This window comes from Erinaceus europaeus, chromosome 6 (assembly GCF_950295315.1).
Source record: "Erinaceus europaeus chromosome 6, mEriEur2.1, whole genome shotgun sequence".
Taxonomy (NCBI): Eukaryota; Metazoa; Chordata; class Mammalia; order Eulipotyphla; family Erinaceidae; genus Erinaceus; species Erinaceus europaeus.
Window position 1 is genome coordinate 14,756,447 of NC_080167.1, and position 27,915 is coordinate 14,784,361.

The 27,915-nt window shown below is 46.1% G+C and overlaps 2 protein-coding genes across 6 annotated transcripts in view; one reads left to right on the forward strand and one right to left on the reverse strand.

The window, feature by feature from the left end:
• The first annotated feature begins 18 nt into the window (after nt 1-18).
• P2RX4 (purinergic receptor P2X 4) lies at nt 19-20,786 on the forward strand. Of its 2 annotated transcripts, none has more exons than XM_016190928.2 (12): nt 19-265; nt 3,731-3,878; nt 7,086-7,157; nt 7,270-7,348; nt 7,790-7,886; nt 13,039-13,119; nt 13,542-13,683; nt 13,780-13,916; nt 18,378-18,471; nt 18,613-18,678; nt 18,966-19,061; nt 20,212-20,786. In XM_016190928.2, the coding sequence occupies exons 1-12, from the start codon at nt 132-134 to the stop codon at nt 20,236-20,238; spliced, it is 1,173 nt and encodes a 390-aa protein (XP_016046414.1). In that variant the 5' UTR covers nt 19-131; the 3' UTR covers nt 20,239-20,786. The 2 variants fall into 2 exon arrangements, with proteins under 2 accessions (XP_016046414.1, XP_007529223.1); XM_007529161.3 differs by having other exon boundaries at nt 20-265; nt 7,270-7,342.
• Nucleotides 20,787-23,898: 3,112 nt separating this feature from the next.
• Nucleotides 23,899-27,915, reverse strand: part of CAMKK2 (calcium/calmodulin dependent protein kinase kinase 2) — a 61,962-nt gene continuing 57,945 nt past the window's right edge. For all 4 annotated transcript variants that reach the window (XM_060193114.1, XM_060193112.1, XM_060193113.1 and 1 more), the window contains one exon: nt 23,899-27,073. In XM_060193114.1, the coding sequence (XP_060049097.1) occupies nt 27,001-27,073 (73 nt within the window). In that variant the 3' untranslated portion in view covers nt 23,899-27,000. The remainder of the gene's footprint in view (nt 27,074-27,915) is intronic.

Genomic DNA, 27,915 nt, shown 5'->3' on the forward strand with positions numbered 1-27,915 from the left:
GCGCCGCCTCCTTCCGGGCCCTCCCCGCGGCGGGCGGCCTGGGCGGGGCTGCGGGCCGGCGAAGCCACGAGCCCCGCGGCGCGACCGGGACTGCGGAGCCGGCCGGGCGCGGCTCGGAGGAGGCGGGCGCCATGGCGGGCTGCTGCGCGGTGCTGGCGGCCTTCCTGTTCGAGTACGACACGCCGCGCATCGTGCTCATCCGCAGCCGTAAAGTGGGGCTCATGAACCGCGCGGTGCAGCTGCTCATCCTGGCCTACGTCATCGGGTGAGCGCGGGCGGCGGGCGCCGTCATAAAGTGAACCCCGGGCACCCTCAGGTGGGCTCCGGCGGCGCGGGTGGGGCCAGGCGAGCCTGCTCCTTTGGACTCCTTGCACCTGCTCCTCAGAGCCCATGTGCCCCGCGGGCACCTGCCAGGTGGGGGTCGAGACGCGGAGACACCTCCTCCCTGAATCTCTGCCTCCCGGGCACCATTATTGAGGAAATGTGGCTTTACGGGATTTTTGTTGTCCATTTCCATATTTCCCCAAGATTGGTGTCAGTCCATTTCACACTCATCCAAATCATCATCTTATTCCACTATAAGAACTTAGGTCCCGGACCTCCCCTTAGAAACCCTCCCTTCCCCCTCCTCAGCCCCCAGATCTGCTGTGATCGGCGCTGAGGATTGTCCTCTGGACTTTTGATGTGTCCTGAGGGCACAGCCTGGCTCTACCTCATGATGGCCTTTGGATGTAAGGGTGCTTTTACATCCCAAATATTTCAGTCTTTCTGCTTCACTTTCCATTCAGATGAAACCAAGTTTTGGGGAGTTTTGATTGCTTCCTTTTGGGTCTGTGGCTTCCTTCCTATCCTGTCCTTTGACATCATGTGATAACCCAAGAGAGTTAAGAGTCACACTGCCAAAAAAGCATTTAAAGTCCGTATCTTTGTTTTTGTGGGGTCCTTGAAGATTTTGTATAGGTACGTATTGTAGCCTTGGTATTGCCCAGGCTGCCCTCTCAGGTTTATATTGTGCCCTCCACCTTCAGTCCTCACCAAGGACTTAATTTGAACTGAGTTCACCCTTATGATCTAATAAAACTTGAACAAGGAGGTGGAAATTACCTTGCTAATTAGGCTCGATTTCGGGATCAACTCAGTGTTATGTTGTTTACAACTGCTGAGCTGACAGATGTTATCTGCTCAGTTACTTCCTTTTCTTAAAAGGCCTAATACAGTGACCTCAAAACTTCACATTAGAACCATTTGAGAATATTTTTAAAATATATTAGTTGCTGGCTTCAATCTCCAGACCTTCAGATTTAATTGCTATAAAGTTTTACCAGTTCCCCAGGTGTGCAGCAAAACTTGAGATCTAGTGATTTCGTGTTTCCCAAACTTAACTTTTCATGAAAGGCTCACCTGGAGAATTGTTCTAAAGTAATAAACCCCCCATGTGCAAGCACACACTCTTCCCTCTCAAGTAAAGCTTGAAATTTGTGAGGCTGCCCAGGAAATTTGCATGTTCCAGCATTAGCTTCTAACATTGTCAACCCTGTGACTGTAGGTACTGACATTGCTCCTGCTTTCCAGTGTATGCCCAGAATTACCTGGCCCACCCCCAGCTTGGGGTTCATTAAGTCTCATTTGGTACCAACAACTTCTTTTGTTATTATTATTATTATTTCTTTGTTTTGGATAGATACAGAGAAATTGAGAGGGGAGGGGAGATAGAGGAAGACACCTGCAGCACTGCTTCACCTCTCGTGAAGCTTTGCCCTGCAGGTAGGGACTAGGGGCTTGAACCTGCCAACACCTCTTTTTTTTTTTTTCTTTTTCCCAGAGCACTGCTCAGCTCTGGTTTATGGTGGTTGGGGGATGAGAGTCTCTTTGCATAACTATTATGCTATCTACCCCGCCCCCAACACATCTTCATGTTATTGCAGTATATGCCTAAATTTTGACATCTTCACCTTGGGACTGGGAACAGAATTAGAGAACTATGGAATGCATGTTCAGTCTCACTTTGAGGAAGATTGTTACAAATCTCTGTGGTAAAGAGAGATTCTAATTTCACTAAGATAAATTGAGTCAGGAAGTTAAGAGATGAGTAAAAAGGATCTTGGGCTGGGGCTATAGTTCAGGTGGTAGAGCACTTGGTCTGAGACTGTCTGCTTCTCTTCATCCCCTAATAAAAACCCAGAATCTTCCTGCCATAAGCTTCTATGTGTCAACTAGAATTAAATGAAAGCTTATGTTGCTGCTGAATTCTTACAAATCCTACCGAAGACTTGTTAGGGGAAATGCCCATCTCTTGGATGGGCAGTGAACTTGGAAAGGCTACTCAGACTGGAACAGATAAGTCCATCCAGTAAGTAATCAATAAGTGAATTTCTGAGGCTGATAATTATCTAAGGCTGATAAGGACTGGAGAAAGTTGGAAGCATTTCTTGATTCTAGAAGCAATAACAATAATAGTTATTGATAGAAAATTAACAACATCTCTGGTTGGAGTGAAACTCTGTTTTATAGTGTCAGCCAGTTTCTGTGGTATAAATATTCCTATCATGGGAATTTAGCCTTGAAGGTGACAGGCAAACATTGTTCTCAGCTTTTGACATAAATTATCTCTCTTTTGGCTTTTAGCTGTGCCAAGGAATGAATCTAGGGCCTCATACTTCACCATACTGCTAAGCCACTTCCCTGGCAGTGTTTATTCTATATTTTTTAGACCGAGAAAGAAAAGAGAGAGAAAATGGGTGGAGGACACCAAAGCACTGCTTCACCATCCAGGGAGTTCTGTAGCTGTTATCTGTGGTACTGTTATGTGGTGTTGGGACCAAACCCATAGTCTGAAGTATGATAAAGAATTCCCCTCTAGCCTCCTAGCCACCTCCTAGCTTCTCATCAACTCATTTGTTTATTTTATTATGGATCCTGTGCCTTGCACATGTGTCATTTCACCATACCTGGGCCACTTTTTCATTCAGATAGAGAGAAACAAAGGGAGGGGGAGAGACACAACAGCACCAGGGCTGCCTCCAGCACCATGGCAACTTCCATTGTAGTGCTGCGACTTGAACCTGGGCTGTGCCCATAAGTAGGCAGGAGCCCTACCCAGTAAGCTATTCCTCTGATCCCTTGTCAACTTATCTGACCTCACAAAACTCCTGTTATCATTGCCATTTTACAGATGTGGAGAGCTGAAGCACACAGTAGTTAAGCAGCTTGACCAAAGTTATAGCTACTGAGTGGTGGAGCTGAGAGATGAACTTGTCTTTGTGGCTTCAGGCTGTGTTCCAACCACTATATAAATACTTTTAGATTTTTAATTATTTAGGCTGGCAGAAATGCCCCCATATCAGAGAAGCACACATATAACCTGAATTCTTGAAGAAAAAAGTACCAATAATACAGTAAAATGCAACCTGAATAGTAGTGTGATCCATTCTAGAGGGAATATAGCACAGAATAACTGAAGAGGCTCCAGAGGCAAAAGACTTGAGTTCAAGTCCTTAGTCTGCTACTTATTAACTGAGATTTTGAACAAGTGACCTAAACTCTCTGTCTCACTTTCTCCTGTCAGTTTGAAGCTAGTAATATATTTACCTCATAAAACAGTCTGAATGAAATTAATTAATACAGATAAATGCTTAGATAAGCACCTGGAAACTGAAAATACTCAAATGTTGACTATTACTTTTAAATTATCATCCTAGTGGCAATTTAAGAGGCCTGCTATATTTTGTAGGTGGGTGTTTGTGTGGGAAAAAGGCTACCAGGAAATGGACTCTGTGGTCAGCTCCGTTACCACCAAAGCCAAGGGCGTGACTCTGACGAACACCTCTCAGCTTGGATACCGGATCTGGGATGTCGCTGACTATGTGATTCCAGCTCAGGTATGCCTCCTACCATGCCCTCTGTCCAGCGCTGAAGTGTCTAGAGAGAGCATTTCTCTGTACTTATGTTGCATGTTTAATTAATGACTGACATGCAAAGCTCTAACATCACCAGTGCCCAGATGATTGTTCCAGTCTATGAAGGCAGTACAAACTGAGCTCTTTTTTTTTTTTCTTAAAAGTCTAAAAGATGGGGGTTGGACAGTAGTGCAGCAGGTTAACCTCACATGGCGCAAAGCGCAAGGACCGGCATAAGGCTCTGGGTTCAATCCCCTGGCTCCCCACCTCCAGGGGGTTCGCTTCACAGTCGGTAAAGCAGGTCTGCAGGTATCTGTCTTTCTCTCCCCTTATCTGTCTTCCCCTCCTCTCTCCATTTCTCTCTGTTCTATCTAATAACGACAACATCAATAACAACAATAAAACAAGGGCAACAAAAGGGGGAAAATGTTAAAAAAAAAGTCTAAAAGATAATATTCAATTAGCTATGTTCCTTCAACTCTAACATGTGGCTGGCTTATGGAGCTTTCCACATGGATTTCTCAATCTGGAAGGCAAAAAAGCAAATGTCTTGAATCTTGGAGAAAATGCAGGTGGAAATATCACCATTCCACATTTTATAATTGATTTACAAAATCCTCCAGTATAAGGAACAATTCAAGAGCAAAAGTCAAACAAGATGAAAACAGACATACCCACAGTGCATTGCATCATACCAAAGGGAGGGGAAAAATTGTTCAGTGCAGCACCCTGGTATCCAGTCTGTTAATCCACAAAGTTCCAAGTTAAATATTGACTATAGCCATGATAACAACTATGCTCCCCACAGCCAAACGCCAACATACCCCTCTAGTTGGCATGTGTGTGGGATCACCGGGGTGGCCAAATGCAAGTAAATTGTCAGCTTCTAGCATAGAACTCTGCCAGGACTTCAGAATCTCTTTCCTCAAGTGTGTTCACTTTCCCCCTGCCCTCTCTAAAGAGGAGACACATGAATTACCCAGAGAGAAGGCACAGCTAATGAATGGAAAAGGTCAAGTAAATTCATAGCTGGCTGTTGTCACATGTCTGTCTCAGCAGAGGCTGTTACTTCCTGTGAAGGCATGGCTGCACCTTGGAGACCCAAGGAAGATCTCACTCATGTTTACCAAAAAGATGTACTTTAGTGCAAAGGAACACACAGCAACTCTGCCTTCCATTTAGGATCTGGGCTGGGAGCTCTGTGAGGCCCACAGAGCTCTCCCTCTCTCTTTCTCTTTTAAATTAAAACATACATTTCAAGAGAAAGAGAGGTCAGAGCACGACTGCAGCATGTGCAGTGCTGGGATCCAAACTCAGGACCTCACTCAGGATATCCAAGTCCTACACTCCACCCACTGAACCAGCTCCCTGGCTGCCACAGAACTCTTCATGAGCTCTTACAATGTCCATCTGCTTCTCCAAAGATGGAATTCAAACATCTGTTTGCCCTGCATCGACTTGGCTCATCTCCAGACTAATATTTCCCTAAACTTAAAATAGATAAAAAGGGAAATAGAGAACAAATAGCAGACCATGCTGAATTGCAAGCCTGATTCAGGAGAGTCATGGGAACAGCCTTCTGTAAACACAGCGTGTTTATCCATGGAACACCTGGGAACCGACAGGGCCAGACATTGTTCTACGTCCTCATGCCTCCTGGCTGCCAACAAGGTTTGCTCTAGGCCTTGCTTTGAAAGATGTCAGCTTTTCCCAGAGCATCCTCCACCATGTCAGACCTGAGGCTGGAGATGTCTCTGTATTTACTTGATTCCCCCAGATAGGTCCAAGTTCTGACTGCTCTTCCCAGGAGTCAAAGTTATCAAGAGAAAGCTTTGAGCATTTCTATTTAGAGTGTTTTCACCAAGTGAAGAGGAGATTTAGCTAGAATCTCTTGAGATTTTTCTCTTACCCATCACACTGGGAGGCCATTATTAGCAGTTCTTCCATCTGACCCCCAGCAAACTGCTTTCTGAAGACACTATTTGATAACTTTATCCTTAGGAGGAGAAAAAAGAGGGAAAAGTGTTAACTGATGACCTTGGCTGACTCTTCTCTAGAATGTTTAATGTGCTTACATTTCAGTTAGAATGAAAATTGGTTAGAATCAGAATGGAAATCTGATATGTGAAACATTGGAGTTTGTTTTTTAACTAGAGCACTGTTCGTCTGTGGCTTATGGTGGTGTGGGGGGATTGAACCTGGGACTTTGGAGCCTCAGACATGAGAGTGTGTTTGCATAACCATTATGCTATCTACCCTCTGCCCTGGAGTTCTCATATATGCTGACTTTTTTTCCTTCTGAAAGTTAAGCTCCATCAGGGAACCATTTCAGGTTCAGGTTCAAGAGGTGGTTGTTTCTCTTTGCAGTTTTGGTGTCGTAGCCACACACAAGTTCACTGCTCCAGAGAAAACTTTTTAAATTCTTTTTATTATCAGAGAGAAAAAGGAAGAGGAAGAGACACCACAGCACTATAGCTTCCCTCAGTGCCATGGTACTCTCCCATGGTGCCAGAACTCAAACCTGGGCCGCACACAGGACAAGGCAGGCACAGATGAAATTCCTATGTCTTAAAATTAACTATTTCAAAAAAAAAAAGTTCAGTAGCATCTAGTACATTCATGTTGTCATGCCAACATCACCTCAATCTAGTTCTAGAATATTCTCTTCAGTCTGAAAGGAAATCCCATATTCGTTATAGTCATACCCCACTCCTGCCTCCCCCTCACACTTGGGAGCCTACAGTCCCCATTTCTGTCTCTGAATTTGTCTAGTCTGATCATTTCATATCAGTAGAATCTCACTGTATATGGCTGACATTTTGTGACTTCTTTCACCAGACATCATGCTTTTAAGGTTCATTCATGTTGTAGAAAGTCAGTTGCCACAGTTCATTGCTTTGTGTGACTGAACCATATCCCACTCTCTGGATGGATCACATTAGTATGGCCATCACTTGCCCATAAATACTTGGATTGTTTCCACCTCTGGGCTATAGTGTATACAGGAATTTGTCCGAGTCCTTGATTTCAGGGACTATTATAGGATATAAACTATTATAGGAGGGAAGGGGAGACTATAAGATACAAGACTATAAGATCATTATTTATACATGTTTTCTGCATGGCCTGCAAGAGAAATAGAAGATACTTACTGTCCTATTACCATACTCTTCTCTGCCCATCCTGCAGGAGGAAAACTCCATCTTCATCATGACCAACTTGATTGTCACCATGAACCAGACCCAGGGCCTGTGTCCTGAGGTAGGTAGCTTCTGGGGAGGGGCCTCCACTCTCACCCCTCCTCCAAGCCTTCCTGCCTGTGTGTGTGGCTGAGCCACTTGGAATTTGTTTTTACTTGTCCTTCTTTTACCAGTTTCCAGATAAGAGAAGTATATGTGAATCAGATGCCAATTGCACCACTGGCTCTTCAGGCACCTACAGTAGCGGTACGAGTGTGTAACTGTGACCCCACTATAGATGTTTAGCCTGGGAAACGTAGCCCTGACCAGATTTCCTCCCCTGGGAAGCGCTTGTCACTGAGCAATCTCTGAGGTAAAGAAGTCCCCAGGTTCCCCAGTGCCTTCACAAGGCATTGAGTACTGCTGGTGTCCACACTGGGGGATTCCCCCATCATCTACTCCTCAGAAACCATCCCAGATCTTGTGCCACACTAAGACTTGGCATCCTTAGCATTATAGCTGGCAGTGCAGGGATGTGGCCAGGTGCTGGGCACCCATCCCCCTCCAACTCCAATTTCTGGATATATCCCAGAATTGGGATCCCTGAGGATTGGTGATATAGACTGCTAGTGGGGCTTCCATTTCCGCTTTGTGGAAGCAGAAAACCCCACCTGCACCCCCACAGACCTGCCCCCCACCCCACAACCCCTATAGGAGTCTCGACAGGACGATGTGTACCATTCAACAAGACCATGAAGACATGTGAGGTGGCAGCCTGGTGCCCGGTGGAGAATGACGAAGAGGTACCAAAGTGAGTCCTGCCTGAGGGAAGGATGTGCCCTAAACCCTGGTCTGTGTGGAGTCAGGGTTTGCTGGGGGGCGCTCTCAGCGCTGAGGCAGAAGCCATCAGTGTCAGGGTGGGCCTCAGTGTTCATCACTCAGGAGAAGAGTGTAGATGACTTGTGTCTGTGTTAAGGGCCTTTTGCCAGTTACTTATAACTGACAAGAAGCAGTTCTCGGTGCTTTAAGTGTGTGTATGTATACATACACATGCGCGTGCGTGTGTGCACATGCGCGTGCGTGTGTGCACGTGCGCGCGCGCGCGAATGCGCGCGCGCACACATGGCATGCAGTTTATTGCTCAGCTAAACACAAAGAGCACAACCTGGCTAGATCTGGGGCTTAGAGGACATTATCAGAGCCTCCACCTCATCCTGGGTGCACTGTGCCAAAAGAGCTTGAGAACCATTGATTTTGAGATTACTGAGGGTAGCCACTCCAGCTAGGGAAGAAAAAAAAGGGGGTGGGGAAGGACCTTACAGAGCTGTGAGCTACAATATAGAGAGCACTGGGCATGTGTGGCTTTGAGCTCTAGAAAATGACTCAGTCCCAGATGAGATGGACTGTCAGTGTAAAATATACTCCAGATGGGGTCCAGGGATAGCTTACCCAGTAGAGCAGATACTTTGCCATAAATGAGAACCCAGGTTTAACCCCCAGTACCACATGGGAGCACCATGCCTGGCATCAGGGAAAGGTCCAGGAATGGTAAAGTAGTACTGTGATACCTCTCCTCTCTCTTTAAATTTAACAGGAAAAAAAAAAAAAAACAGTCCATTAGAGCAGTAGAATCGTGCAGGTGCAGGACACCAGCAGGCAAAACAATAATAATATTTATGTTTATTATTTACATGTTGAAGCAATATTTTAGATATACTGAGTTACAGAAAAGTTCATTTCACATGTATCTTTATACTTTCTATCATGGTTGCTGAGAAAGCTTAAACTATGGTTTGTATCGCACTGTGTTTTCATTAGACACTGTTTTTTGGTTTTTTTTTATTCCCTTTTGTTGCCCTTGTTTTATTGTTGTAGTTATTATTGATGTTGTCGTTGTTGGATAGGATAGAGAGAAATGGAGAGAGGAGGGGAAGACAGAGAAAGGAGAGAAAGATAGACACCTGCTTCACCGCTTGTGAAGCGACACCCCTGCAGGTGGGAAGCAGGAGACTCCAACCAGGATCATTAGACACTGTTATTGTAGACCTAACCCAGTGTATGAGGGGCCTTAAGAATGCACTGATATGGGGGGCCAGGTGGTGAGCATACATGATACAAGGTGCAAAGATCCAGGTTCAAGACCCTGGTTCCCACCTGCAAGGAGAATGTGTCACAAGTGAGAAAGTACTGCTGGTATCTGTCCTTCTCTCTCTCTGCCCCTCTTCCCTTTCCGTTTATCTGTCTCTACCCAATAAATAAATAGATTTTTTTTTTAAGTACACTGATCCATAATACCATTGAGTCACATAGTGAGTCTCGTATGCAACCCCTTCTGTCAAGGAGGAACTCCCAGTTGAGATGGCTCTAATGCCTTTCTATCACTTGCCAATATCTGTCCTTCACAAAAAATAACCCCAGACTCAGTACCTTGGGCAGACAGTAACACTAACTACTACTTTCACTTCTGACTTGCTGCAAATGATAATTTCTATGGTCACTATGGAAAGTTTCATTTCAAAATGAATGCCAATAAAATGGGGAGTTAGGGGCCAGGTGGTGGCGCTCCTGGTTGAGCACACATATTGCAATGTGCAAGGACCTGGGTTCGAGCCCCCAGTCTCCACCTGTAGGGGTAAAGCTTCGCAAGTGGTTGCAGGTGTCTCTCTGTCTCTCTCCCTCTCTGTCACCCCCTTCCCTCTTTATTTCTGGCTGTCTCTGTCCAGTAAATAAGTAAAGATTAAAAATTTAAAAAAATAAACGGTGAATTAATTCTAAAGGTGGAAATAAAAATGTCCACTGACGGATGGACAAGCAGATTGTGGTCCATTCATACAATGGAATATCATTCATCCTAAAAAAGAAAGAACTACTGACCCACGTTGGAAACATGAAAGGACCTTGAAAACAAAATGCTAAGTGAGGGGATTGGGTGGTATATCTATATTGGCAGATTAAGCACACACATGGTGTGAAGCAAAAGGACCAGCGTAAGGATCCCAGTTCGAACCCCTGGCTCCCCACCTGCAGTAGGGTCACTTCACAAGCAGTGAAGCAGGTCTGCAGGTGTCTGTCTTTCTCTCCCCCTCTCTGTCTTTCCCTCCTCTCCATTTTTTTCTGTCCTATCCAACAACAATGACATCAATAACAACAATAATAATAACAACAACAATGATAAAAACAACAAGGGCAACAAAAGGGAAAAATTAGCCTCCAGGAACAGTAGATTTGTGGTGCAGGCACCAAGCCTGAGCCCCAGCAACAACCCTGGAGGCAAAAACAAACAAAAAACAAAAAAAAAAATGCTAAGTGAAAGAAGCCATACTCCTCTAAGATGCCACTGTATGATCATGCATATTGGATGCGTATTGCCTTCATATAAAATGCCCGGAATAGGACCAGTGAGATGACTAACCTGGTGGAGCACCTGCTGTGCCATGTTAGCAACCAGAACTGAGCACATGGGGTACCGCATGGGAGCTGCTATGACAACAGAGGAAGCTTCAGTGCTGTGCTCTCTTCCTCTCTGTCTCTCTGCTCCCCTCTCTCTTTCTCTCTCTCTCTCTCTCTCTCTCTCTCTCTATATATATATATATATATATATATATATATATAATGTCCAGAGTGGTGAAACCCCAGTGACACACAGAGAAAGGGAAGGGAGAGAAAAGAAGGGAGGAAAGGAACAGGAGATCTGGATAGACAAATTCAGAGAGACAGAAAATGGTCTGATCATTTCCAAGGGCTGAGAGGAGAAGAGAATAGATAGTAACTGCTTAATAAAAACATGGATTCCTTTTAGGGTGATGAAAATGCCCGATATAGAGGAGATGGTTGTACAACACTGTGAAAGTACTGAATACCATTTGAATCATTCATTCACTTTAAAATGGTGTAATTTATGTTCTGTTAATTTCACCTCAACTTTTTTTTTATTTTCCCTTTTGTTGCCCTTGTAGTTATTGTTGTTGTTATTGATGTCATCGTTGTTGGATAGGACAGAGAGAAATGGAGAGGGGGAGATAGAGAGGGAGAAAGAGAGATACCTACAGACCTGCTTTACCGCCTGTGAAGCAACTCCCCTGCAGGTGGGGAGCCAGGGGCTTGAACCAGGATCCATATCCTTGCGCTTTGTGCCATGTGCGCTTAACCCGCCCGACTCCTCACCTCAGCTTTTCTAAAGGTGATCTAAAGGAATGTAAGAGGTGTGTGTGGGGTGGTATGGGGTGGGGGGGTAGCAGAGTGGTTATGGAAAAGAGTTCCATGCCTGAGGCTCTAAATTCCCTGGTTCAATCCCCAGCATCAACATAAACCAGGGTTAAAAAATTTCACTGAAGAATTGGGGCCCTCCTCAGGAGATTCAGCTCGGGACTGTCAGCCAGGAGCTGTCGTGGCCCTTAGAGACTTGGGCTGTGAGCCAGCAGGCACATGCTTTTGTGTACTTTTGAGATGAGGTCAGACTCCAGCCTGTAGGTGAGCTTACTTTTGCTTTGACTTGTAAAACCAGATCTACCGAGCTTGTTCCTGAAGGAGGCCAGCCCTGAAGCCCTATAGCTGAATGACATCTTTCCACACTATCGGGCACCAGCCTCCTTAGCAATTCCTCAGGGCGTTAAATTCTTGCCCCCAGGGCTCTGTTCTGGCTCCTACGCTATTCAATATTTACATCAATGACCTCCCAGAAACTTCTTCAAGGAAGTTCATCTACGCCGATGACATCTGCTGTGCAACTCAGGCATCCAAGTTCGACATCCTCGAGGAAACACTCACGAAAGACATGTCTCTGATATCTGATTACTGTAAAAAATGGCGACTAATCCCTAGCACTGCAAAAACGGTATCATCTGTTTTCCATCTACACCATGCCTCGGCCTCGCGTGAGCTTAATGTGTAGCTTGGCGATACGAGAATCCAGCATGAAGCCCAGCTAGTCTATCTTGGCGTTACTCTCGATCGCACTTTGTCATTTCACGAACATCTCATAAAAACTGCAGCAAAGGTGGGCACGAGGAATAACATCATTGCAAGACTGGCCAGCTCCTCATGGGGCGTGAGCGCTTCCACACTACGATCATCCTCTCTGGCATTATGCTATTCCACTGCAGAATACTGTGCCCCAGTATGGTTCCGTAGCCCCCATGTCCACTTGGTCGATTCCAAATTATATTCCTCCATGAGGATAATTTCTGGAACCATCTGTTCCACCCCGGTTCCATGGCTGCCAGTTCTTAGCAACATTGCCCTGCCAGATATTCGTCGGGATGCGGCATCATCTAAGTTCATTTCCCACGTCTATGCTCGACCAGACCTGCCAATATACGCGGATATCTTCGCCCACCCTGTCCAACGCTTGACGTCTCGTCACCCAATCTGGTCCCCTACGCCTACACTGAACTTCTCTGTTCCAGTCTCTTGGAAACAGAATTGGCAGTCAGCTGAGGTAAAGAACAAACACCTCATCACAGACCCTGCAAGCGTCAACCCGGCTTTGACCTAGCACGTTATGATTGGGCCCTCCTCAATCGCTATCGAACAGACCATGGCCAGTGTGCCGCTATGTTCCATCGCTGGGGAGCCAGAGACGACCCGAACTGCCCCTGCGGCTCCAGACAGACTATGACCCACATAGTCAACGACTGCCACCTCTCCAGATTCAAAGGAGGTCTCGAAACTTTACATCAGGCTCAACCTGACGCTGTTGACTGGCTATGGAAGAAGGGCAAACGCTAGAAGAAGAACTAGAGGCCCTACACTTGCAGTAGAGGTAGAAACCTGAAAACTTAGCTTACAGCCTCTTGACCAAGTATTTATGCAGACAGGAGTACAAAATGCTGAAACTGTTCCACTTTTTTTCATAACAAAACACTCTTAGGACAGGTTTATATTGTTTTTTAAAAATATTACACAAGTATGTGAAAAATGTATACAGGTGATTTTTATTAACAACATGTTATTTTATTTTTCAGACCTGCTTTCTTAAAGGCTGCGGAAAATTTCACTCTTTTGGTGAAGAACAACATCTGGTACCCCAAGTTTAATTTCAGCAAGTAAGTGGCAGCCGGCTGTGCTAATTCATTAATGTGTGGAGAAACTTCTGGGTCTTGACATTTTCCACACTCCTTCCCTTTCCTTTCCTTTCCTTTCCTTCTCTTTCTTTCTTCCTTTCTTTTTCTTTCTTTCTTTCTTTCCTTCCGCTTCTTTTTTTGTTTTTTTGCCACCAGGGTTATCGCTGGGGGCTGTGCCAGCGCTATAAATCCACTGCTCCCAGTGGCCTTTTTTTTTCTTCCTTTCTGAATTTTATTAGATAGAAAAGAGAGAAATTGAGGGTGGGGAGATAGAGGAGGAGAGAAAGAAAGAGACCTGCAAAGTGTGGGGAGCAGTTCTTTGCTCTTGGTAATGTGTGTTTAAGTGGGTGTGCCACCACCCAGCACCCCCCTCACTCTTATCTCCTGCTTTTTCATGACTTCAGAAGAAACATACTTCCCAACATCACTACCACATACCTCAAATCATGCACCTATGATGCTATAACAGATCCCTTCTGCCCCATATTCCGTCTTGGCAAAATCGTGGAGTATGCAGGCCACAGCTTCCAGGATATGGCCGTGGAGGTAGGTGGAGGCCTTGGCCTTTCTCACTGGGTCCCACACTTGTGGTTCTGGAATGGGCTCTGAAAGAAGTTTCTCGTCTCTGTCAACAACCCGCAGGGAGGCATTATGGGCATCCAGATCAACTGGGCCTGCAACCTGGACAGAGCAGCCTCCCTCTGCCTGCCCAAATACTCTTTCCGCCGCCTTGACACCCGGGACATCGACCACAATGTGTCCCCTGGCTACAATTTCAGGTGGGTATGAGCTGTTTCTCATGATTGGGATAACATGGCTAGATCTCACCTTGCTCAAAAGGGCAGGGCTCAGGGAGCTCCCTCTGGCAGGGGGAAAGGTCTTGTTCTAGGGAGAATGCTCTCAGCAATACCTCTCTGCCCTTTCTTACCTTGGGAAACATTGAGGGGCTGGAGGTGGAGCTTAGTGATGGAGCCCTGCTTTACAAGTCTGAGCCCCTGGGTTCAGCCTCTGGCACCATAAAAATAAAGGAGGAGGAAGAGTAGGAGGGAAAGGGGGAGGAATGGAGGGAAGGAGGAAGAGAGAGAACATGTTAAGGATTGGTAAGTAGCTTGCCAGGTAAGCGCACAAGGCCTGTGGTTCATGAGACCCTAGGTTTGAGCTCCAACATCATATGGGAACACCAAAGTCAGCACCAGCAAGGACTCCATAAATGGGAGGAGCAGTACTATGCTGTCTCTCCTCTCTCTGTGTTAGAAAAATAATGAAGGGGTCGGGCAGTGGCGCAGTGGGTTAAGCACATGTGGCGCAAAGCACAAGGACCGGCATAAGGATCCCGGTTCGAGCCCCCGGCTCCCCACCTGCAGGGGAGTCGCTTCACAAGCAGTGAAGCAGGTCTGCAAGTGTCTATCTTTCTCTCCCCCTCTCTGTCTTCCCCTCCTCTCTCCATTTCTCTCTGTCCTATCCAACAACAAATAGCGTCAACAATGGCAATAATAATAACCACAACGAGGCTACAACAAGGGCAACAAAAGGGGGAAAAATGGCCTCCAGGAGCGGTTGATTCATGGTGCAGGCACCGAGCCCAGCAATAACCCTGGAGGGAAAAAAAGAAAAATAATGAAAAACTAAGCTAGAGAGGCCAGTCATACACACACACACACACACACACACACACACACACACACACTTTGGGACAATTCACAATTCACAAAGCAGCTGAGAGTAGTCAACTGCTTTCTTTTCTGTCCTCTCTTAGCCAGAACTGCCCACATGTCATCTTCCAGTGCAAAGGCCTCTGGGCCTGGTCCAGGAATTTGCTTTGTGGAGCTTGAGCCTGACTCTTCCACCCCAAAGGCAGAAAAAAAAAAAAATCTCTAGTGTGCAGGGAAATTATTTTCAAAAAAAAAACTAGTGCACACACACACACACATGTTCTTTCAGTAATGAACCTCCTAGACCTACTGAAGGACCCCAAACTGAGTGGTTTGAAATAACAGGAAACTTTCCTCTCACAGACCTGGCAGCCAGAAGCCCCAAATCAAGGCGTTAACAAGGCCATGTTCTCACCCCGATTCCTCTAGTGCTGGTGGCACCAGGCAGAATGTAGAGGCAGTACTCAGACCTCTGCCTCCATCTGCCCTCACTGCCTTCCCTCTAGGAGGTTAGCAGTCACTCTGGATTCAGGGACCACACTCCTCCAGGGCCACCTCATCTTCTCCAGATACATCTGCAGGGGGACAGTGATCCCAGTGATGAGAGGGACAAGGGTTGTTTGCTGTTGCCTTCAAGCAGCACAGTTGTCCCCATTGTTGCACTCTCACAGGCCCTACCAGGCAGGGACTGCCTGCCTGCCTGCCTGCCTGCGCATTTGTGCTGCGCTTGTCTCCCTCTAGTGGTGACTTGTGGAATCCAACGTAAATGGACCATTAAGTGTTCATGATAGCATAATCTGTTATCCTTCAGAACCCTTTGGCTCACGTTTGATAGTATGGCAGATACTTGATTTTTTTTTTCTACTAGTAAGGAAGTTATATTCTCATTGCCTTATCTTTTCTGTTACTTAGTTTTTGTAGAAACTTCCATGGAAAACCTCAAATTTGTGTGGAAGCCCTAAAACAGAAGCCACTGGGGCTCTCAGGAAAAGGACAACCACTAGCCCTTCTCCTGCCCTGCCAGCATTAGTCCCCATCTGTTCCCCACCCTGGACTATGAAGGGGAGGTGTGGAATAGAAAGGTCACAACTGAGGATCTGGAGTTCTGATAGATTCCCATAAGCACGGCAGTAAATGGTACTGAGTCTGGGTGGTTCTCCATTCCCCACCTCACCCCCACTAACCCCCGGCCATGTTTCCCATGTTGTATGTTGCCACCAGGGTTACTGCTTGGGCTTGGTATGTGTACAGTGAATCCACTACTCTTGGTGGTCTTTTTTCCTTTAACTTTTAACACCTTATTTCATAGGACAGACAGAAAGTGGGATGGGATATGGAGATAAAGAGGGAGAAAGAGACCTACAAGTGGCCCTCCTGCCCAGCCCCTTCCCCCTTTTTTTTTTCCCCACCAGGGCTTTGCTGGGGCTTCACATCTGCATGATTCTACCACTCCCAGTGAAATTCTTTCCCCAAAAAAATACTGAGGGAGAGAAGCAGAGAGAGGAGGAACTACATGATAGCACCATTGGTGAAGCTGCCTCTTTGCACAAGGCTTCCATGTGGTGGCCAGGGACTTGAACCCAGGCCCTCATGCACACTATATATAGTATTTGCTCCAAATGAACCATCTCTGGGGTCTTCCTTTTCCTTTTTTCAAAAATGTATTTATTTTTATGATAAAGAGACCAGATAGAGGGGATCGAGTAATGGCACACCTGGCTAAGCACACATACTATGAAGTGTAAGGACCTGGCTAAGGGTCTTGGTTCGAGCCCCTGCTCCCCACCTGCAGTGGGGGGGGGGTCACTTCAGAAGCAGTGAAGCAGGTCTACAGGTGTCTTTCCCCCCTCCTCTTTCAATTTCTCTCTGTCCTATCCAATAAAAGAAAAATAGCCTCCAGGAGCAGTGATTCATAGTGCTGGCACCAAGCCCCAGCAATAACCCTGGAGGCAAAAAAAAAAAAAAAGGATAGAACAACTAGCTGTCATATGGTGGTGCTCAGGATTCAAGTGGGATCTCAAGCATGCAAGTTTTATGTTTTACCACTGAGCTACCTCCCCAGCCCTCACATTTCCTTTTTAGTGGCATTATTGAGGTATAGCTTATATATTACATAGTTCAACTGTCTAAAGTGCAGACATCAGTCATTTTTAGTAAATTCAGTAGGTTGTGCAATTATTTCCAAGCAACTTTTAGCAGAAGTTCATCATTTCAAAAAGGGGTTACCCACCCCCTCTACTATCTTCATTATCCTCAGTCCTAAGCCACTTCCTGTCCCTCTGGATTTGCCCACCCTGAATTTTCATATGAGTGAAATCATGGTATGTGGCCTTGTGTCACTGGCTTCTTTAACTTTACGTGATTCCTCCCCCCACCCCCCAAAGATTTAAGAGAGAGAGAAAACACACTCCAAAGCATCGGCACTGGCAATGCCGGGGACTAAACATGGGACCTCATACTCCCAAGTCCAATGTTCTAGCCACTGTGCATCTCCTGGGCCACTACATGATAAATATATTTTGAATTTCATCCATGTTGTAGCACCGTAACATATCAGCACTTTATCTTTATGGCCAAATCATTCCATTGTGTGACTCATCCATATCTTATCCATTCGTCCTTGTAGAACAATGGTTCTTTGAGGAAAAAAAAAAAGAACTGGGAAGATAGCAGCAGTGGTAGTACATTACACTTTCATGCCTGAGACTCACAGGCCCCGGTCCCGTCCCTGGCACCACCACAAGCCAGAGCCGAGCAATGCTTAGCCTCTCTTCTCCCTCTCATTAAAATAAATACATGTTTTTTAATTCAGTGCTGAGCACCTTGGTTCTGCCACCCACAAAATTGTCTCCAAGGTCTCTGGTAGCTGGCCACATTGTCTGTTCATGCCCAGGGACTCCTTGAACGAGGCAGGTGGCTCACTGTTCAAGAAAGGACTTGAGCACCAGGTTCCAGGTATCATCAGGATGCCGGCCAGACTTCCCTGGATTGAAGACACCACCAATGTGTCCTGGAGCTCAGCTTCCCCAGAGACCCATCCTACTAGGGAAAGAGAGAGGCAGACTGGGAGTATGGACCGACCAGTCAACGCCCATGTTCAGCGAGGAAGCAATTACAGAAGCCAGACCTTCTACCTTCTGCAACCCTCAATGACCCTGGGTCCATGCTCCCAGAGGGATAGAGAATGGGAAAGCTATTGGGGGAGGGGGTGGGATATGGAGATTGGGCGGTGGGAATTGTGTGGAGTTGTACCCCTCCTACCCTATGGTTTTGTTAATTAATCCTTTCTTAAATAAAATAAATAAATAAATAAAAAAAAAAAAAAAAAAAGAAAGGACTTGAGTCCTAGGAGGTGATTGTGTGGCAGAGGGGAGCTCCTCCCATTCCCTCAGAGAACATCTGGGACCCTCCTTGTGAGCGGGTCTGCCCCCTTGCTGCTGTGTGGCTTGCAGTAGCCGGCATAGTGAGACTCTTCAGCCAGTGCCAACTCTGCCAGGGCTGTGGGCAGTTCTACACTCCCATCCTTCACCTAGGGCCCATACATCAGATCCAGCCACCTGGCTCACACTCATGCCCTGTGCTTCCCAGGTTTGCCAAGTACTACAGTGACCCATCGGGAGCTGAGCACCGCACACTCATCAAGGCCTACGGCATCCGCTTCGACATCATCGTGTTCGGAAAGGTAGCCTGGCCCCAGCTGCTCTCTGGGCTCCTGTTCAGACTCCACTATCCCTGTCCTAGGTTGGTTGGGGGCAAGGAGCCTTCTCCCTTCCTTCAGCTGCTCTTCCCCGACCTTGTAATAACTCTCTCCTGTCCTCCACAGGCTGGGAAGTTTGACATCATCCCCACCATGATCAACATTGGCTCAGGCTTGGCACTCCTAGGGGTGGTGAGTGAACGGGTCCTCTACGGTCAGCCACATGCCTCCTCTGGGGCAGGCCCCTGAGCAGTAGTCACACAATGAGGTGCTCTTTCCCTCACTCCTAGACTTGTTCTCCTGGGGCCCCGTCACTCTTCTACCTCCCGTTACCCCAAACTTTGTCCCCTGGCACTTGGCCTTCTCTGGAGAGCTGGAGGAGCCTTTCCTTTCAGTGAAAGATTGCAGGCTTCAGGAGGAAGGGGCAGACAGAGCATGGTGGGGCCAAAGCATCCTGCCTCATCCTGTGCTAACTCCAGGCCACAGTGCTGTGTGATGTCATTGTCCTCTACTGCATGAAGAAAAAATACTACTATCGGGAGAAGAAATATAAGTATGTGGAAGATTATGAGCAGGTAGGTCACCTCCCAAACTCCAGCAGCAGCACATTCTCTTATTTGCCACCTCTTGTATCTATGCCAAGAAGCCAGAGCTGGCCTGGTGTGAGGTTGGCACTAGTAGGACTTCTTGTCAACCCAGTCATACATGTCCTTCTTGTCATCTCCATTTCTAGACCATCTGCTCTAGCGTTTAGTTCATATTTTTCTTCAAATTGACTTCTTACAATCTAGCTTCATTTTAATTGGCCGCAATATATATTATGACAAAAATCTGTTGACACATATATTTGCCAGGCCTAGATGAGGGGATGGGCACCATGCTGAGACATACCCCCCACCCATTCTAAGATCAACCTGAGTGTACCCAGGATGTCCAAAATTCTGGGATGGTGCCAGGCTATGGCACATACAGTAAAGTACAGATTTCCATGTGTCAGGACATAGGTTCAAGTCTCTAGTCCCCACCTACAGGGGAAAACTTCACAGACAGCGGAGCAGTGCTGCAGACTCCTCTTTCTCGCCCTTTCTTTTCTTCTCATTTCTGAGTTTTTAATAAAAAGAAAAAGGATATAAATATATAGGATATCATATATTTAAAATATATTTGTTTATATGTATTTCATACATAATATATAGGATACATATTAATGGTTATAAAATATATATCTTTTAAAAAGTTTATTTTCCCTTTTGTTGCCCTTTTTTAAATTGTTGTAGTTATTGTTATTGATGTCATCATTGTTGGATAGGACAGAGAGAAAAGGAGAGAGGAGGGGAAGACAGAGGGGGAGATAGACACCTGCAGACCTGCTTCACTGCCTATGAAGTGACTCCCCTGCAGGTGGGGAGCCAGGGGCTTGAACTGGGATCCTTACACCGGTCCTTGCGCTTTATGCCACGTGCGATTAACCCACTGTGCTACTGCCCAACTCCCAAAATATATATACATCTTTAAATTAAATATACATATGTACTTAAAAGTGGTCTGAGGAAGTTACATAGTCATTATGCAGGCACCAAACCTCAGCAGTAGCCCTAGTGGCAAAATAAAAAACTTTTCCTCTGGAAAAGTACCAACCAGGTTCTTGCAATGCCCTGTAAAAATGGTCCAGGCTTTGGGCAGGTGACACCTTGGTGTACATGTGTCTGTATGTCCTCTTTGCAGGGCCTTGCCGGTGAGATGGACCAGTAACATCTACCCAACTTGTGGGCTCCCCAATGCCCTCATCAAATTTCTTCTCATCAGTGAGGAAGGAGGAGCAAAGGAATGCATGTCGCTACCCCCAGAGAGGGTCAACATTCTGACTCAGTCTTCACAAGTACTTCGGAGTAACCCAGACACTCTCGGGTTTTTACATACAAAGTGTTCACAGTCAAGTCAGTCACCTCTGTTGTCCCTGCAACCGGGGGGTGATAGAGGTGAGCTCAGATGCCAGCACCAACGTGGTAACACTGCTGTGGCTGCAGGACCAGGCCTCCTCCACAACCCCCCCAAAAAACTACCATCTCCAACTCCCCTCCAAACATTCTCCCAGGCCCAGCAGCTCTGTTCAAGCACTTTATAAGCAAGGAAGGACACCTGGGTGTGATCACTAAGCCTTCAGCAGGCCTGGGGTGCTGTTCCTCTCCCTGCAGTCCTGCATGTTCATCCATGCAGTCCTGAGGAGTTAGTGCTGCTCCTTGGAAAAGAGCTATTTGAGGTGATTGAGAACCAAACATTAAAAAAAACGATTTTCATCATCATTGCATTGTTTCATAGCCTGAGCTATAACATCCTTCCTACTTACTTCAACCATAAATCCATTTGTCATCCTAGCTCAGTGTGTTCAGAGAAGACTCTTGAAACTGCCTATTGCCATGGCTTGACCTTTAAGGGACTAGGCATTTTTTTCAGTAGGTGATGTTCCTATAGTTTGTTTTGTCTAGAGTGCTTTTCGGTAGATGTTTTTTCTATGGTGACTTACAGTGACTTATAGTGACTTTTTTAACATGCATTTGAAGTGCTACACTGTAGGGAGGGAGTACAATTTGAGATAACATGAAAATATCCTTGGGGGCCGGGCAGTAGCGCAGCGGGTTAAGCACATGTGTTGCAAAGCACAAGGACAGGCGGAAGGACCCCGGTTCGAGTCCTGGCTCTCCACCTGCAGGGGAGTCAATTCACAGGCAGTGAAGCAGGTCTGCAGGTGTCTATCTTTCCTCCTCAATTTCTGCCCTATCCAAAAAAAAAAAGAAAATATCCTGTCTCTCCTTCCTTAACCACCCCATCTGCCTTCTTTGCTTTCCAGAATTCTCCAGCCCAGTGCAGCACCACCTACACCTACTTTGCCACCAGTTTGAAATGTTAAGTTATTTCTAGCTTCACCTTCACCACCGACTTTATTCTGCACCAGGTGTTCAGGATCTTCCTAAAGAAAGCAGCTTGCCCTTCCCCCATCCCTGGGGAGCCAAGTTAACAGAAGGGAAGGTTTATTCTAGACATGTTTTGCTCCTGCTGGGTATGCAACCAACCTGGAATTCTTGTACTTTGGGGAGGAGAAAGTTTTCCAAACTCCTTTGAAAAAGCTTGGGTTCTTGTTGCCTTTGTGCAGAAATGTCCACCTGAACACATGGCAAACAGAGCTGGGGTTTCCATGCTTATGAAGTGGTGGTTGCTACGGGGGCAACTTCTCTGGCCTCCTGTTTTGTAGGGAGGAGCGCTGGGCCAGTAGGTGGAAATCATGAGGTGCCGAGTCTTGCTGATTTTACCCACCCGAGTCCTCTTACCTTCAGTTACATCCTCACTTGTTGATTTTCCAGCATTGACACTTAGGCGAGGGCCCTTCAACCTTCAGCTTGTGGGTGAGCTGCCAGAAGTCTCTGAAACCCACAAAGTTCTGCAGAGTGAAACTATTGTGTGCATTTCTCTTGGCTATCATTAGATTCTCAGTTGGTCACTGATTTTTTTTTGTTTCGCTTTTGTTGCCATTGTATATGATTTCATCATTCCCAGTAGACTATATATATATATATATATATATATATATATATATATATATATATATAAGGTGAACCACAGAGGGATAGACATCACAGCACTGTTCCATTGCCAGTCCCTGTTCAGGGCGCCATTTGCCGGTCCCAGTTCGGGACACCAGTTGCTGGTCTAGCTTCGCAGGCGGGAGACAGATGACCAGGGACTCATGGCTGAGTTGGGAACGCAGTTCAATCTTTACTGACGAGTGGGGATGCAGTTCAACTATCTAATCTCTTCTAATTCCTCTTCATTAGAAAGCCCTGTCTTTTATATCTCCTGAGGTGGAAGTGTCAGGAAGAGGAAGTATGTAGGATAGGGGGTGGGGAGAAGGAAAATATCACATGAACCAGTGGGGATTAAACCAATAAAAACAATGATTATGTAAAGAGACCAGAGTCAAGCAATGCAACAGAAGGGGTCTTAGAAGAAGCAGAATTTAAAAGCATACCAACACTCATCACTCATGAGATGCTCCCATGTGGTAACCTGGGGCTCAAACCTGGGCCCTTGTGTATGACAAAGTATACATTCTGTCAGGTTAGCTATGTCCCAGGACCTGTCAGGCCAACTTTTTTCAGATAGAGACAGGAGGAAAGACACCATAACACAGAAGCCTTCCCTAGTGTGTGAGGACCAGGCTAAACCTGAGCCTCAAGCATGGCAAAGCAAGCATCCTCCCAGGTGAGCTACCTCACTGGCCTTGATCACTGATTTTTTTTCTTTTTTTTTTAAAAAAATGTATTCCCTTTATGAGAGAAAGATGAGAGCACCACTCGGATCTGGCATAAGAAGTGTCAGAGATCAAAGCTCAGGATTTCAAGTCCTGCACTCTCCCACTGAACTATCTCCCCAACCTCAGTAAGTCTTTGAATAGAAACACTTGCGCTATTTTTCCCTCCTTGGATAGAAACTGAGAAATTAAGAGGAGATAGACAGGGAGAGAAAGACACCTGCACATGCATGAGGCTCTAGGTTCAGTCCCCAGCGCCACATTAAAAAGAATTAAAAAGGAGTGAGGAGATAGTTCACCTGGTAAAGCATCACCTCATGTGCAAGACCCTGAGCTCAAGCCTGTACACCACAGCAGCAGCACCTGTGGGTGAGGAGGTGCTCCATGGATGGTTGAGTGGTACAGAGGTGTCTCTCTCTTTAAGTGGAAAAAGTGTGCTTGGGAGGCCTCTCAGCAGTACTGCATGTATGTAAGACCCTGAATTCATTCCCTAATGCTGCATACAAACAAAACTTTTAAAAACTGGCTGGAAAGGTTGCTCAGTGGGTAGAGTGCAGGACTTGCATGTGTAAGAGGCCCTGGGTTTAATCGCCAACACTGCATATATCAGAGTGGTGCTTTGACTGTATCTCATAAAGTCTTTTAAAATAAAATCAAACTGAGTAACTGCTCACTCAATTATTGGGTTGTCAGAAAAATCATGACCCATTTTTGCATAGAAAAACAGAAAATATGTCATGACTTTTCCAACTCCCAACAGTTTTCACCAAAGAAGTCTAACAATTACCTGTTGGCTAGAGCAGTGTTTCTCAGACTTCAGTGTGCAGGTGAGCCACCTGGGGACCTTGTTTACTTGGTGGCTGGGAATCTGCATTCCTAGTCCAACCCCAGGAGATACAGGAGCCACACAGTTTTAAGTAATCAGGCGCTAGGACATGATTAAATTAGGAATGCCCAAAGTACTCCTGAATATACATGAGCCCAGACTTGGGCACTTGATCTCAACATCAGCCTAAGGAGGAAAAATAGACATTAGGACAGACAGGCAAGCTAAAAAGCAGTGACTTCAATGACCAATAGCCAAAAACAAACCTAAAGGCCTGGGCTTTGCACCATGTTGCTGTCTGTTTATTTCAAGTTTACAGAGAAGCTTAAACATCTGTGGGGGGAATAAAGCCACACAACACACAAAGTCTTATTTTTTCTCTTAAGCTCATGTACTTTTAAGTGATAAATACACAGTATTTAACTCTGTACACCTGATAAAAGGAAAATGCATAGTAGAAAGGATCAGGAATAAAACAGAAGCATCGGGCATTAAATCAACCACAGGATAGAAAAGTCAGCAGTCCCATGAAACTCAGCCCATAAAGCTGGAGAGAAGATGGGAGCCGATGACCTTGAAGCCTTCCCTAGCACCTTGGAAGCAAGTGGAGGTCATAGCTCTTCTTTCCCCCACCCCCAGCAATGTGATGCCCTCCTCTGGAGATGGGGTGAGAGTGACTGGTGACAAGCATGTGTCTAAATGCACACATTCTGTTCCAGAAAGGCTTTGAGAATGGGAGTCCTAGTTCACAGGAAAGGCCTGGCCAATGGGGAAAGGGCCTCTCTGGTCCCTGTGCCAACAAGGAGCTAGAGGTTTTGGAGAGGGCCACTGGCAAACCTTCAGAGTAGATGGGAACTGAGAGCAGGCAGGGAAGGGGTAGATAGGGAGTTTGTGCTTCCTTCAAGGCCACAGGTGCTTACACCAAACTGGTTCTGCAGATGAGCCAGCAAGAGAAGAAACTTAACAGGCATCCATTCTGCTCACCTGGAAAAGGGGCTCCTAACAGCTTCTCCCCTTTCCTGATCTGTGAAAGATCAATGTTTGTGCTGAGTGTAGCTCTAACACATTGTATAACAGAGCAGAGTGTTGATACGTCTCATGGGGACTGGGGGCTGTCCCTTTCCACAGCTTTCTTTGGTGTTTCATTTTAATAATAATAATATAATAATGAATGTAGGCCTTTACCAATCCACCCGCCTAAAAGTCTGGGTGGTGCCTGACACTGTTTGCCACATGTGAATATTGGTTGTGAGTTTCATGATGGGAGAACTGGTACTGCCCGATGCGGTTGTGTAAACACAGGAGTTGTGCAGAAGCTCTGCATGCTGCCCACCCTCCCTGGGTGAGCCACTCGGTCAGGCTGGGATTATGACTAAGGACCAGCCGACTGGAACCACCACAAGGTGCTTATTGCAAACTAATCAAACCCCATCTGCTCCCAGAAGGGGTGGAGCCCATACACTGAAACAAGAGCAAGAGGCAAAAGGAAATACTAATTACAAAAAGCAAGCAAGCAGGTAAGGTGACCCTCCATCAAATGGGTGTCTTTTGCTCTTGAAACCCAGGGTCTTTTAATTCTGTGCTGCTTAATGACAGCAAGAAAAATGGCTATACTGCAGCCACGAACCCACAAAGATCTATGGAGGCCAACATGGCTCTAGGAGCGTGCTGCCAAAGAGGGCACCATCTTGTATCTCTGCCTCTGTGCAGAAAGCTTACCCAGAAATCTGGCCAGGCAGGAACTACAGGAAAGTACATCGTTCTGAGCTCAGTTATTGACACTCTTTCTCCCAAGTCACACTCGACACTGGGATGCTTAAAATCTTCCTGGAACAACTCCTTCCGGTGATTCTCTCCTTTGAACTCCACACTCTCACCCATGTGAGGCTGTGAAAGAAGATGCACTTGAACCACTACACTCCCCAATACTCGTGGGAAGTTATAAAAAGGTAAACCTTTTTTTCTGGATTTTTGGCTACCAAAGGGAACTTCCTGTGCTAAGCCCTGGTTCCCTTGGACCCTGAGGAACGCTCTGGATTTCAAGGATCCCTGAAAGGGTGCCCCAAAATTATTGTGCCTATCCTAACAGAACTTTTCCAGCAAGGATGATCACTGTGATTCAGTTGAATAAAAATATTCCCTAGCTGGCCTTCCAGAAACTGGAATAACTTTCACTGACTATGACAATCAGCTAGTATTTAAGAAGAAAGCAAAGCCTTAGCAGTCTCTAAAACACACAGGTTACAAACAAGTTAAGCTGCTAATATACAGGCATAGATTTCATTGGCTCTAATTCCACATGCCTGAAGCTGTGGAACATATCCTGGAAGCTCTAAATAACTTCTGAACTACATGAAAGTTCAGTCTAGTTGGAAAATGGAAAAAAAAAAAAACATTTGCTTATTTGTTTACTCTGAAGCCATGTAATATACATGGAAGTATAGGATTTCACCCTGAAATTAATTGTTTTTGTGATTTAACAAGGGATTTACTAGAGCTCAGTCAACTATATCATAAACTGTCTAGCATGGGTATCATAAAGAAATGTTCAGTTCTTGAGGGGGAACTTCCCACCATAACCACCAAATGCCCTTTGAGGGTAGGAAAATCCCCTTTGTGAAGCAATTCAGCTTCAAGCCCTTTCTTTTTTCCTGACTACAACTTTAACCATAAAAAAATTGTAAAAGTCCTCCATATAAATAAGTTGCATGGAAGCTCCCTGCGGCTACAGAGGGTGAGCCCTGCTCATGGCTCCATGAGACCGAAGTTCTACAAGGTACCAGGTTGGGGGTTTGCAGAAGTTACACCTGCTTTTCCGCTCCACCAAATGCAACAGCCAACTCTTGGGCCTCAGCCCATGCTGTGGAATACCCTCCAGTTTTCATGACTTTCAAACCCCACACATACTCACGTGGTATATCTGACATGGTTCTAAGTTCACAATAACAGATTTGGGTTTTGGCATAAAAACGTTTAAAAAGCAACGGTCTCCAAATGCATGTGGGTCTGGGCCCACATCTCCTCACACCTGCCTGTTCAGCCAGCCAGCGGCCAGGTCAATGTCATGGAGTCAAGCTATTTTTTTTTTGTCCCCTTTAAAACAAAGAAAAAAAAGAAAGAAAGTAAAGAAAAAGAAGACGATGACAACCGGAGATGACAGTCAAGGCTCTACACATGTGCTGAGTTTCCGTAGGACATGCTGCTATGGAAACGCAGGGTGCCTGGCCCTGCAGGTGAAATGCCGCCGAGCATGCCAGGTTGACAGTCCCCCAGTCACTCCATCAGCACAGCTACTCCATAGCCTCGTCGGGCTGTGGCGGATGCATGTGTGGTGGGGAGCAGAGGGCCACAGACCCCCAACTCTCCACGTGGGGCCCACATTTCACAAGAGCACTTCTTCCTCCCCCCCGGAGGGTAGGTCGGGCCCCCGGAGGCTGTCTTCGCTGCCTTGATTCCTGCTCAGTGAACAGAAAAGCAATATTCAGACTATTCACTCTCAAGTAATGGAGATACAGTCCTGCCTCAGTGGTTCCCACCTTCAGAGCCACCTAAATGGTGTTTATGTAACTTCTCTTAGTCTGTATCTGTCACACACACACACACACACACACACACACACACACACACACACACAAACACTTTTCTTGCTTATCTAAATGTCTAGGTGCCAGGGAGGCAAGGCTATGGATTGGATCCCTGGCACCTCATGAGAGTTACAAAAAGAACTTCATGGGGGTCAAGCAGTGATGCACTGGGTTAAGTGCACATAGTATGAAGCACAAGAACCCGTGCGAGAATCCTGGTTCGAGCTCCCAGCTCCCCACCTGCAAGGGAGTTGCTTCACAAGCAGCAAAGCAGGTCTGCAGGTGTCTTATCTTTCTCTCTACCTCTCTACCCTTCCCTCCTCTCTCAATTTCTCTCTGTCCTAGCCAATATAATGGAAAAAATGGCCACTAGAAGTAGTGAATTCATAGTGCAGGCAACAAGCCCTAGCAATAACCCTGGAGACAAGGGGAAAAAGAACTTCATGGAGCAGTGCTGTGAGTGCCCACCCAAACCCTCTCTCCCCCATTTTCATGTTTTTCTTAGATAGAGGCAGAGAGACAGAGAAAGAGACCATAGTACCAAAGCTTCCTTCAGTGTGGTGGGGACCAAGCTCGAACCCGAGTTGTATACAGAGCAAAGCAGTGCACTACCCAAGTGAACTATTTCACTGGCCCTCATTAAAAAAAAAAATGTTTTAAATGAACCCAGAAGGTGGTTCATCAGTAGACAATTTGTGAGGCCCCCAGTTCCA

Bases quoted from the DNA above. Each gene is read 5' to 3' on its own strand.
- P2RX4 (XM_016190928.2), top strand. From the start codon at position 132: ATGGCGGGCTGCTGCGCGGTGCTGGCGGCCTTCCTGTTCGAGTACGAC. The intron at 13,120-13,541 runs GTAAGTGGCAGC...TCATGACTTCAG, and splicing joins CCCAAGTTTAATTTCAGCAA to AAGAAACATACTTCCCAACA. The intron at 18,679-18,965 runs GTGAGTGAACGG...TGCTAACTCCAG, and splicing joins GCTTGGCACTCCTAGGGGTG to GCCACAGTGCTGTGTGATGT.